The 13,275-nt window shown below is 47.8% G+C and overlaps 1 protein-coding gene across 1 annotated transcript; it reads left to right on the top strand.

Moving 5' to 3' along the window:
• Nucleotides 1–503: 503 nt before the first annotated feature.
• LOC146170928 (U8 snoRNA-decapping enzyme-like) lies at nucleotides 504–7,392 on the top strand. Its single transcript, XM_084586670.1, has 2 exons — nucleotides 504–820; nucleotides 6,661–7,392. The coding sequence occupies exons 1-2, from the start codon at nucleotides 623–625 to the stop codon at nucleotides 7,126–7,128; spliced, it is 666 nt and encodes a 221-aa protein (XP_084442796.1). The 5' UTR covers nucleotides 504–622; the 3' UTR covers nucleotides 7,129–7,392.
• The last annotated feature ends 5,883 nt before the right edge of the window (nucleotides 7,393–13,275 follow it).

Here is a 13,275-nt window from a genome sequence, read left to right as displayed (position 1 = left end):
CGCTACAAAGAACAAGCTTACAAACGCAATACACATCATATGTAATCCATATGCATCGAAGGAACTCTCTCTTGGGACAATGCCTTTTCCTGTCGCTCTCGTCTTCCTCTTCGCGCCTAACATCAGCTCCAACCTCCACTTTGCGATTTTGCTGCCATCTACTTTTGATTCGTAAAACCACAATCAAATTCATTTTCAAATCTCGGAGGCCATGCTTTCTTATAATATAGGTAGAACAGGCTTTAATAGATGGCGCCACGGCTAAAGGAATGTGTATCCAGTGGTCATATTGCCATATATTACACCTTTTACTTTTTGCACTTCTATGTCCCAGGCGTCAACAAGATGCTTGACAAATGGTATCATTGCCGTTGCGAACAACTTCTGTATGGAACCTGGTTTTTTTTGCCTTCTTTTTTATATGAGCCGCTGTGTATCTGCAATTTCGTTTCGCAACTAAGTTCGTTTATATCCACGGGGGATCGCGTGCCTCGACTCTCGCGCTCAGCGGTGGACGTCAACTGGTATCTGCGAACACTGCGGCGCTACAAACACGTCGAAAACCTTTCCGCGGCTAAACGACCGCCTGCGCGGCCCATCCAAGGTTCGCAAGAGCGCAAGCATGGACAGCGGCGAGCCCGAAAAGCACCCACTCGACCTCAGCATCGTGCAGGAACTAAACCTCAACCAGAATGGCTTCGAGGCGTGCACCCTAGCCGAGGCCCTGGCCACAGGTTACCGGAACGCGGCACATGCCATGCTCTGGGCCCCAGCCGACACCCTCGTCATGCGGCGCTACCCGCAAAAAGCGACCATCCTGGTGAGCTCATTTCTGGTTTCGGTTTTGGTAGCTCTTTTATCGCCGCTTGACAACTGCTTTGCGCGGCTCTTCCGGTGGAATCCGTTGAATCGCGGGTATTTTTATTTTTTTGCGGTGTGTGAGGATAATTATTCGTCTCTAGAATCGCAGTTAATACTTACTTATTCAAAGTGTATTCGATAGGTTGTTTAAATTTTTGTTATGCGATTTACACCGTCAGAGGAGGTCAGGGTCCTATGCGGTCCTATGTACGCACTTCTCGACGTTTCGTTCAAGTAGACGTTTACGCGAGAGTAATTAGTGGAAATCCGCTTGCACAAAGCGCTCGCAAAGAGCTATGGCGTAACTATGTGGAACACAAGAAAGGACCACACAGGACTAGCGCTTACTTCATCTAAATTTATGCATTGACAGCACAGCAAATATAAGGAAAAACCAGGACATGCGCAGATACACACACACACTATCAACAGAACCGTGCAAGATGTTCCGATTTGAAGAGGCCCACAGACCTCTCGCTAACACAAAATACACCTCTCTTTCTCACATGAAATGCTTCCGATAGTTCTCTTGCCCTTTTATCTTTGCTTTTACCTAGAACCTTTATCTCATGAAACCGTGGTTGACACCTCTTGCAGTACCTGAATCTAACCCATGGCGAATGTTCTGCCGCTCGAGTGCAATCATAACACTCAGCACAGTGCTGAAAAAGATGCGCACCACCTACTACTTTTAATGACCGCGCAGGCTCACCTGCCCTTTCATTATTGCATCTCCCTGTTTGGCCCACATAGGCCTTCCCACATGACAGCGGTATCTCGTAAACCCGCACAATGCAGCAAGTAGTAAATTTCTTGCCATGTTTGATGTCTGATGATGGTTGCCGCATCATCGAGCTCTCGCATCGAGTGATTGTACTCGGGCAGCAGAACAATATTCGCCCCGGGTTAGAAGCAGACTTAGCAAGAAGTGTCAACCACGGTTTCATGAGGTAAAGGTTTTAGGTAAAAGCAACGATAAAAGGGCAAGGGAACTATTGGATGCATTTCATGCAAGAAAGGTGCATTTTCTGTTAGCAATACGTCTGTGACCCTCTACAATTCGTAAATGGAATGTGTTGCACGGTTCAGTTGATAGTGTGTGTGCGAACTGGTATATGCGCATGTCCTGGTTCTTCCATATAATTTCTGCGCTATGGGTGAATAAACGTAGGAATAAAGTTAGCTAGATGAAGTTAAAGCTAGTTCTGTGTGGTCCTTCCTTAGATTGGTCTTGGTTGCGCTATAGTTATTACGTTATGAGTACACGACGAAGCCGATATCGGACAGCAAGAAAAGCGTGCAATGTGAGTACGCGAACACATGACCTTGAAGTGGCTGCCGACGGTCGCACGATTACTGCCTTAGTGGACACAGGAGCTGACTATTCAGTCACCAGTGGAGAGTTGCCCACTCGACGATCGTTTGATGCGATTCAAAAATCTGCACCACGGCTGCCGTCTTTGACATCGTCGGGGCGATGCACCGCACAAGTAAATGGGCATGTTGCCAGTTTCAGAATTCATTCGGTAGCGCACTCGCAAATCGATATGCATTTCCTAAGTGGGTGATCATTCACTTCGATCGAACCTCATCACACTTTCGACGAACAAAGTCACATTGTCACGTTTGTTTTAATGTCATTGACGACAGCGTCCCAACCCGATCAGGCGTGCAGGGAATACTGAGACCATCGAAGGAAACACATGGACTCAGCTGCTGGCTACGCACTTGAGCGAAGCGATTGCTTTTCCGGGCGAACATTGAAGACGCCTCCCAGAAGGCTCGCCTTACTAAGGCCACACACACGCATCTTCAAGTTTCAAAATACAATTTTTCGCAATGACATGGGCCTAGTCAGGCTATCATTGCGCCTTTTGCCTCTGCCCCTTGGCACGCTAAACGAATAAATGTTCGAGCGCAGTGCTTTACGTCGCCATTCAAGGATGAGTTGCTGCTGGCTTCTTACGGTGAAGCGACAGCTCGGCTCCTCCTGGGCCGTCACGCGCATACGACACAAATTCTATTTGCCGCGAATTTGCGATGACATCGCGTGGAACGCAAAACCTGTCGAGAACCAACAAATTGGCCTACTTTAACGGCCCCGTTCACGCGGCGTTGAGTGGACGAGCAGATGATAAGCTTTCCCTTGCGGCCACGTTCGGGGCTTTTATATGTGGGCCACAGTTTTCTTCTGAAAACGTGCGGATCACACTACCGGAATAAAAGCCCTGTCTGCACGTTGCGTAAATACTGATTGCCACCGACGTGATGAGCAATAGTGTTGAATGCTCTTCTATTACGAGCAAAACCTTTGCAGCATATCGGCCCATTTGCACAGTCTTCTGAAAACACATCTGCACCGACTTACTGCGCACAAGCTACAGCGGCGGAAGGACGCATTCTTCTGCGCTGTCCACACTTGAGTGGCCTCGTGGTATTAACGTCGCAGTAATTTTGGCTATGTATGCCGATTGATCTTGGCTGGTCCACGACAGTGTAGACGCGTCTCATATATGCAACTAGTAGCGCATAAGTCTCCAAACATGATTTGCCTGGCCAGTTACGGAGGCCCTCGACGGCATATAATTGCGTTGCATACATGTGCAGGTATATAGTCTGTCGTTCTTTATCTTCTCATCTCTGCTTAGTGTATGATTCCGAATCAGATCTGCAGCACACCGACGCCACAACCTAGAAAACGAGGCGCGGAAGACAAGGCAGGAGGACGACCATTTCCCGCCGTGGATTGGGTAGAAACCTTCGCACTGCTTTTCCGGCCTTGAAGGTACTTCGGTTTTCGACTAGGTGAACTGGACTATGAAGTGCTACAATGACAGCATTCCAGAGATTGCCCTGCCGTCTAAAGCCATGATGTCCTTGTATTTCCACTCTCAGTGTTTATTTTCTCGATAAATCATCGGGTCGATGCTTCGTTGAGAGGACTGTGATTACACGAACCGTTTATCTTTTCGGGGTCAATGCCAGCAGCGGCCTTGTATCACGAGAAATGCAGCCAGGTTTATCTTGAATAATCCTAGGAATGTGAAGTTCTCGTGGTTCCTTTGGCTCCTTATCTTGAATGTTCATTTTCAGCTTTAAATTGAGCGTGGCCGACAGTGATAACCATTTTGTTCTTCGACGAACATGTTTTTAATTGCCTGTCGTCGTCACCGAGTTGTATAAGGTTACTTGTGGGCGAACGTCACCCTGATAATAAGTTTCACATCCTTTATGTGCCTTTCTTACTGCTGTCACCCTTACTACACGATAATTTATTTCTATGGCATAGGCCATGATTCGCCAAACTGTGGCCCTTGATGGGACTCCTCGCTGGACCGCCCGCAACTCTGGCAGCTTGAGCGCGTTGAGTCACTGGGCTGTTTATATGCATTTACTGTAGGCCCAAATTTAGGGCTCAATTTTGGTACTTAAGACACATAGTAGTCCCAATTGTCACTTACAGCCTCCAGATTAGTAAACAAACGCGCTTTTTTTACAGAACAGCGGAAACAACGGGGCAAGAAAGAGCGGACTTACAATTCAGCACAGCACGCTACCACAGGCAGCCAACAGGTCATAGAAGTTAATCAGTGCGCAGCGGACGGCGCACTGATAGAGTCCAGCCTCGCTATCGAAGCTGCCTAGAAAACTTCGCGAATCAGCTGTTCTTTTCGCTTGCTGAGCTCAGGCGCACATGTTTGTGAGGGGTCCCTACAATGAACGCCTAGATCGCTCAAAATTCTATTAGTGCACTAAAATAGTCGCTGCCCTGATTCGATTCTTTTGCACTCATGTGCCTCGTTTCTGTTTTCATTCGTGCTCATTTCCTTTTTAGACGTTTTTTTATCCGAGTCGACTCAAATCCGAAGTTTGTTACTCATTTTATGAGATCGACGTCTTTCTGCTGGATGTGACGTCATCATCCAAGTTCGTTCTTGGCTCAAATTATTGGCCATTCGGTGACGTTAAGCCTTCATTTACTCTTAACACGTTCTTTATCTAATACGACACAAATCCGGGTTTTCTAACCCAATTTTGACTTTTATTGTGCTATTTCAACGTCCGAGCTGTTTTACGTCCCTTGAATATATCGACGTCTGACGCTGTTTCAACGCAAATTTGACATTTGTGGCTGTAAATTACTCTACTGTCATCATCTCTTATTTCTTCTCTCTTTATTTGTTCAAGCCGGGGATGGAAACATCGTACTGACGCACTTTCTCTGCGCTAAAAACCTCCATTAGCACCTCGTCTCTCCGCGGCGCCTTTGCTGTGGCATTGGAGCCAGGGGTTAATTGTTCGTGAAGGGTTGGTCATTCCAGGATGGCCAAATCCTGTTCTGGTGTGCTGTCAGCTCTGGTCGCCGAGATCCCGGCTACCAGAGCTGAAAGCACCGGCTCACAGGCCCGGCTATTCGGTCGACATATTTTTATTGGGTAGTTTCGCCGCGGCCATCCCACATGCGAGGGGAACGTTCTATATGTACACGCTATCGCTGCGGTTCGACGTTGCGGAACCTTAATATCGATCATTAGCTCTTATAGTCACTCAATAATGCAGCAAGAGGCGTGAATTGCGTAAATGATTTATTAATGACGATATTTACACACGATGTACTACCAGTTTACCAAAATCAACAATCAAATTTCGAATGTGGCCAAATTTTGATGTTACCACCGCGTTGGCAATACTCCAGTCAGGCATGGACGTCGATGTTTGGCCAAATCAGCCGCGGTTGAATTCTCAGAATGGCCAAATTTGGAGATCGTGTTTGCCATACCAGACATCGCTTTTCATGCAAATCGGTGAAATTTGGGCGTGGCCTTTCATTTAATCACTACCCCTCATCTAGACCTAGTAACAGGATGGCTGGGAATTTGTAAATTTTCTTGCAACGACGCTCCACTCATATCATTTATAATCCTTAACGAGCCCCATACGAAAGACTGCGATATGAAAAGAACAGCTCTCTATATTCGTCAATTTCTTCCTCAAACTTAGACCGGAAAGAAACAGGAATGCTAGGGTTTGATTACTCGCCAAAAAATCGCATGCATAACATTTTGAAGGAAAAAAAAAGGGGGGGGGGATATAAAAAAGGGGGTGCCAATTGTGCATTTCTAGTATGAAAGTACATCATGCTATTAGCCCCAGCATTCATTTGTATTTGACCAATGCAGCTTAGCAGAGTACATCTGAAAACTTTGTCAGCTCAAGCTGCGTAGCGTCATCGAGTTAAGTGCAAATAAAAATCAGAGCATGCATTTATGCTTAACCGGAGTACTCGACATTTTCTGTTAAGCACTCTTTTCATATCGTGCAAACCTTGAAAAGGGGGATTTTCTAGTTTGCAAAGTTGACGTTCAGTGGCTTCTATAGGCAGTCTGATGTCGTTAAAATGTGAGGGGAATTTCACCCTTGGGAATCGTGGCACGTCTTTGCAAAAATCCAGGCCCATGTGGGTTTGCTTCTGACCCACACACCATGCGGCTTGGGATGCATTCCCAGTGTTGCAATATTTTAAAAGATTGTCCTGTCTTTCCGAGGGGAAGGACTTCCATGGATGCTGAAAGGAGATCCACTACAAGACGCAATCTCCCTGGGCTGTAAACTTTTTACAAAGACTATGGATGAATTTTATGTGTTCGCTTCAGGTTTATCTGCTTCGGGCTCTTCTCTAAGCATGTGTATCTTCTGCTGAAGGTGCAGTGCGACAGCACATAAACCGCACACAATCGGCACGCAACGTTTTATCCAAATGACAGAACATAGTCCTGCTGCTCACCAACGCGCTTGCAGGCCGTGGTTCGCTTCGACGGCTACCTCGGCTTCCCGGGAGGCCTGGTGGACCCGGGCGAGGCGCCCGCGCAGGCCTTGAACCGTGAAATGCGCGAGGAGTTGAACGCCGACACGTCATGCTTCGCGGCCTCCGAGCGCGACCACGTGCTGAGCTTCACCAACCGCGACCAGGGCTTCGCGTGCCACTTCTACGCGCTGCGCGTGACCCCCGAGGAGCTGCTGTCCACCGAGCGCGCAGTGATCGGCAGCCGCGAGCACGGCAACGAGACGCTGGGCATCCTGCGCGTGCCGCTCTACACGATGGCGGACGGTGTGCGCGGCCTACCCACCTTCCTGGCACATCGCTTCGCTGGCACGGCCCGCGAGCAGCTGCTCTACGCCACGGTGCGGCTGGGCGTGCTGGACTCGGAGAGCGCGCGCCGTGCCCTGCAGCAGAGCAACGCCGCCCTCGGGAATCCGGCACAGTAGCATACCACTGTCCTCGATGCTGCGTCGGCTCACCCGGTCGTGTGCGCCAAATGTGGCTGCCCCCAAAATACGAGCTGGCGAGTGCGCATACTTTATATATATAGTAAGCGAGCACAGCTATAGTGTTGCGCTACAACACGGGACAATTGTACATCGCATGATTAAGGATCATTCAGTGGACGAGATCTGTGGACTGCGCGTTTCGGAAGTGACGAATCCGTATGCGAATCCACAAAGACAATATGCGAGACAATAAAAATAGTTTTCCTGTTTCCCCGCTTTTTATAAGCGTTGCTCTCAAATTCAATATGGCGGCCCAGTCACGTAATCAAAGAATTGCAAATAATTTCTTAGCTACCACGTAACCAACCATAGAATGGAAACCACCATGTGTGACGCCGATTGCCCGAAGCCATGTGGCCGAAGCCCCCCCTCCAACGTTTAATTACCTACTATGTTATACTCAGCTGGGAACATATGCATATATATATATATATATATATATATATATATATATATATATATATATATATATATATATGTGTGTGTGTGTGTGTGTGTGTGTGTGTGTGTGTGTGTGTGTGTGTGTGTGTGTGTGTGTGTGTGTGTGTGTGTGTGTGTGTGTTGTTACGACCAAGCATCCGCATTTGCGCGCTCTATTGTTCGCCTGTGGGCATGGATAAGTGCTGTGAATATGTGGTGATGGTCCAATGGCTCTAAGTGAACCTGTTTCCAGGAATCCTGTTTTGTAAGCCTGTTTTGCTTTGTGGACACTCTGCAAATGCCAAATTGACCCTGCCAAGAGAACGTCTGGAAAAACACAAAGAAACGTCCCCCTGCGGGAAATGCAGGAAGTGCTTTCTTTCTTTTGTTCACCCTTCCAGTCGATAAGCCCTATCGTCCAGTGAGGAATGCCTACTTTCCAAAGGAGACGACAGAGTGACATGTCCGCTGACGGGCAGGACAAGAAAGGAGCATGACGCATACAGCCATTAAGTGATTTCCCAGGAATGCAGGAAAGATTGGCAATTGTCGAAAACGGACAATGCTGAGAGCGGATGCGGCGCCACGTGCACTCGGGTTTCTGAGAAGTAAAACCACTTGTCAGAACCAGCCTGTGGTTTCTTTGCTGAAGAATAGAAATGTACCTCCTCTCCTCGCCGTTCCCAAGCTTTTCCCGCCAACAAGTGATCACGCCCAACGAATGAATGCCGGACCAGTCAGTGCTTCAGACCATCAGTGCAGTGATGTGTTCGATTGGATGCCGATACCTGACGGGCGTGCCCTGGATTTGGTTGGTCAGCATCTTCAGAGAGGGGCTGGACATAGGGGGTTTTAAGGACGCTCAGATTCAGATCCCAACACTGGTGACCAGCGTTGGGATCTGAATCTACAAGCCACAACAACTGGTGACCAGCGTTGGGATCTGAATCTAGAAGCCACAACATCTGATGACTGGAGGTGGGATCTGGATCTACAAGCTACAACATCTGGTGATTCGAGGTGGATCAGAATCTACAAGCCACATCTTGTGATCGGAGGTGGCATCTCAAGCAACAAGCAGGCGCAACAATCGGCCAACAAGAGAGCAGCTCGGAACATCGATAGCATGTGTGGGTGAGTGCTTGGCTTTTCTTCTGATGTGGACCAGGTTCTAGAACAGGGTTAGATTTTAGAACTGGTAAAAAGTGTTGAAACGCCTTTAGGTTTGGTAGTTTGCACTGTTGTTTTGGAAGTAGCCGACACTCGGAGCGATCATGGACCTACAAAAGCTGCAGAAACCGGAACTGTTGCAATTGTGTGAGGAATTGGGAATTGATACAAGTGGTTTGGCACGAAAACCTTTGATTATAAAGGCAATCACAGATTTGGGAGCCGATGATGAGGAGCTCAGTGAAGCATGGAACCTCATCGCCCAAAAAAAGGAGGAACAGCTCAGACAGCAGAAAGAGCGGGAAAAAGAGGAAAAGAGGCGTGAGCGTGAACTTGAGAGGGAAAAAGAGGAAAGGGAGCGCGAACGTCAGAGGGAAAAAGAGGAAAGGGAGCGTGAACTTGAGAGAGAAAAAGAGGAAAGGGAGCACGAACGTGAGAAGCTTGAGAGAGAAGCAAAAAAGCGGGAGCTAGAAATTGAGCTCCGGAAATTAGAAGTAGAGTTGAGCAAGAGGTCGGGCAATTGTCCCCAGCTAGCGGTACCTCTTCTCAACAAGGAGGCAGATTTCAAGATGTCAAAGTACATGCAGCCATATGTGATATCAGGGGATATCGGTCTGTATCTGGGTAACTTTGAGCGAACTTGCGAAGAACTGTCCTTCCAGCGAGACACGTGGTCTCAGAGATTATTGACGGTTCTGCCCTGCGAGGCAGCGGAGGTTGTCGCGCGGCTAAACAAGGAGGACGCGGACAACTACGAGAAGGTCAAAGCTTGCCTTCTGATTTTCGGAGACAGAGATGTGCAGGCCTTAACACGTTCAAAGGCGCGAGAACTAGCTACACTGCTCATTCCAGAAAAATCCACAGCGGAGGAAACGGCAGTTAAAACAGTGGTAGATGCGGAAGATAGCGGGTCAGAAAACTTAGAGAGCGAGGCATCTCAGATAAGTGAACTTGAAAGTGAGCTTGATGAGACGCGAAATGAGGACGTTCTTGAGAGTAACCTCTTGCCGCCAGTGTCTAGTAATCTCACGAGACTTTTAAGTGGAACCCGAGAGGACTTAGCTTTGGAGCAAGACAATGATCCTAAGATACAGGAGCTTCTCAAAAGGACGGAGCAGATAGGAGAACTAAAGAAATCTCAGCTGTCCGATCTGGGCGAGATAATAACAGAGTTTGAGGCCTGCTTCGTGGACAAGCCAGGCAGAACTGATTTGACTGAGCACGATATTGAGTTGACTTCAGACGTGCCAGTACGATCAAGGTGCTACCGATTTTCTCCAAGGCAAAGAGAAATTCTGGATAGGGAAGTAACTCGCATGCTGGAATTGGGAGTAATAAAACCCTCGGAAAGCGATTATGCTTCACCTATGATCTTAGTAGAAGCTCCAGGAAAAGACCCTAGGCCTGTGGTAGACTACCGAAAGCTAAATTCTCCCACCAGGGATCAAGTGTATCCCATTCCGAATATCGAGGAGAGAGTAGAACAGGTCAGTAGAGCGGCATATGTGACTACGCTGGACCTTACTCGAGGATACTGGCAATTACCGCTCACTGAACGCGCCAGCAGATACGCGGCTTTCGTCACTCCGACGGGCAGCTACCAGCCAACAATGAGTTTCGGGCTCAAAAATGCTCCATTTTGTTTTTCCCGACTCATGGATAGGGTTTTAAAGGGGTGTGAAACATTCGCGGTGCCTTATTTAGATGACATTGCGGTTTTTTCCGACTCATGGGCGGACCATATGGTACATCTAAGAGCTGTACTGAGCCTTTTGCGTCAAGCTGGACTAACCGTAAAGGCCGAGAAATGTTGCCTGGCAAGGGCGACCGTGGACTACTTGGGTCACAATGTAGGTCAGGGTTTCAGGAAACCCAGCGAGATTAAGATTTCTGCGGTAGCAGACTATCCGCGGCCGAGCACGAAGACGGAAATTCGAGCATTCCTAGGTCTGACTGGGTACTACAATCACTACATCCCTAACTATTCAGCTTTGGCTAGCCCTCTGACCGACGCTCTCCGCAAGACAGAACCGACAAATGTAGTCTGGGACGAACAAAAGGAAGCCTCCTTCGTAAACCTGAAGGCTGTGCTGATTAGCCGTCCGGTATTGCGAGCTCCAGACTATGGCCGAGAATTCACGGTCCAGTGTGATGCCAGTGATCGAGGGCTAGGTGCTGTTCTCTGCCAGAGAGATGACGACGGTAATGAGCACCCTGTGCTCTACCTGAGCAGAAAACTGAGTTCTAGAGAGAGAGCTTATTGCGCGTCAGAGAAAGAGTGCGCTTGCATTGTATGGGCCATTCAGAAATTGCAGTGCTATCTTGGAGGGGCCAAATTCACCGTAGAGACGGACCATTGTCCCCTGGCTTGGCTGCAAACTGCGACATCGAAGAACAGTCGCCTTCTTAGGTGGAGCTTGATTTTACAGCAGTACAATTTTGAAATAAGATACAAAAAGGGGAAGTTAAATGGGAATGCGGACGCGCTTAGCCGCTGTTTCTAAGCAGTCCGAGATATTCCTCACCATGTATCCAAATTGATAATCAGGTTTTTTTTTTTTTTTTTTTTTTTTCGTGCGCTTGTATATGTGTGGCTATGTAAAGCAGCACGTTTGGTTTTCTAGGAATACGTGGGTCCTGAACGTCTTGAGAGTGGGCTTTTCTCGAACAACAATGGCAGTTTTCTTTTAACCTGGTCTCTTCAGACGGGAGCCGAGTGCTTGCTTCGACATGTGGTTGAGTTTCAGACAGCTCGAGCAATTTGGCCTACAACAATCAAGACAACGCGACAAGCAACAGCGAGCTTCAAGCGTTCACGTGCAGGCCATTAAGTCGTCTCTTCATGCAGCAGCTGGGACTGCTGCCCTCCGAGACTCTTCTGGCGGGGGAGGAGGCTGTTACGACCAAGCATCCGCATTTGCGCGCTCTATTGTTCGCCTGTGGGCATGGATAAGTGCTGTGAATATGTGGTGATGGTCCAATGGCTCTAAGTGAACCTGTTTCCAGGAATCCTGTTTTGTAAGCCTGTTTTGCTTTGTGGACACTCTGCAAATGCCAAATTGACCCTGCCAAGAGAACGTCTGGAAAAACACAAAGAAACGTCCCCCTGCGGGAAATGCAGGAAGTGCTTTCTTTCTTTTGTTCACCCTTCCAGTCGATAAGCCCTATCGTCCAGTGAGGAATGCCTACTTTCCAAAGGAGACGACAGAGTGACATGTCCGCTGACGGGCAGGACAAGAAAGGAGCATGACGCATACAGCCATTAAGTGATTTCCCAGGAATGCAGGAAAGATTGGCAATTGTCGAAAACGGACAATGCTGAGAGCGGATGCGGCGCCACGTGCACTCGGGTTTCTGAGAAGTAAAACCACTTGTCAGAACCAGCCTGTGGTTTCTTTGCTGAAGAATAGAAATGTACCTCCTCTCCTCGCCGTTCCCAAGCTTTTCCCGCCAACAAGTGATCACGCCCAACGAATGAATGCCGGACCAGTCAGTGCTTCAGACCATCAGTGCAGTGATGTGTTCGATTGGATGCCGATACCTGAGGGGCGTGCCCTGGATTTGGTTGGTCAGCATCTTCAGAGAGGGGCTGGACATAGGGGGTTTTAAGGACGCTGCAGAACACGAAATGTCGCTCTGAGCCCTGGGTAAACGGCTCATCCAGACGCTTCTCGCTATGAACTCTTTACGCTTGCCATTTTGTTAAATATACCCTTCTTTTTCATGTAAATAATCCTGTAAATAAGTTTTCCCAAAGTGCCATTAAACCTGCTTGTACATATTTCACCAACTTCGAAGATTCAATCCTACTTCAACCCCGAGTCTCTGCACGCTACCAAGTGAAGGCCGGGTCGACGTAGCCCCAGCGTCACGACAGTGTGTGTGTGTGTGAAGTTAAAATGATCAGCTGCCGATTAGTCCAACAAGAAGTTTTATATAGTTTATTCTTCGCCTCTTTAAGGCTACCGCCGTTCTTTAGAACATGCTCAAACTTCTCCATTTTATGTCGGACACTTTGCACCTTTTGATTAGCTTTGATAGCTCTACCAGTTCTATCCTAACTGTTTGGCGGGAGGCTTTCATACTTTGGAGTCTCTTAACCAAATCATTTGGGCACTTAGATAGTTTGCCGATATCCTTTCTGTTTATCACCAACTTCTTCATCGCGTAGGCCTGTACAACATTCAGTTTATTCCGCTTATTAAGCTTAATTGCGATGCTGTAACCCTTTTATTGATGCTATAAAATTACTTTATATTACCAGCTATATCTTTATTGACAAGGAACTCTACTCCTAGTTATCGTCTCTCCGGTAAACCTCGATAACACAATACATATCCCCCTTTACTATAGTAGAGGCCTCATTTGGCTTCCTAATCTCACCAAGCCTTATGAAATTCCTTTTATTGCCTTCTAGTTCCTCCTACTGTACTGCTAAACTAGCCTCACTAGCTAAGGTTCCAAACGTTTCTAGGGAAATGTTTTCATTGGTGG

This window comes from Amblyomma maculatum, unplaced genomic scaffold, assembly GCF_055883805.1.
Source record: "Amblyomma maculatum isolate TAMU_Amacu unplaced genomic scaffold, ASM5588380v1 scaffold_27, whole genome shotgun sequence".
Taxonomy (NCBI): Eukaryota; Metazoa; Arthropoda; class Arachnida; order Ixodida; family Ixodidae; genus Amblyomma; species Amblyomma maculatum.
The sequence above is the reverse complement of the archived record's forward strand: the minus strand, read 5'-3'. Positions and strand labels throughout refer to the sequence as shown.

What these genes read in the sequence shown, in the direction of transcription:
- LOC146170928 (XM_084586670.1), top strand. Translation starts at nt 623, where the DNA reads ATGGACAGCGGCGAGCCCGAAAAGCACCCACTCGACCTCAGCATCGTG. An exon ending in CGCAAAAAGCGACCATCCTG is followed by an intron (nt 821 to 6,660) that starts GTGAGCTCATTT and finishes ACGCGCTTGCAG; the next exon opens with GCCGTGGTTCGCTTCGACGG.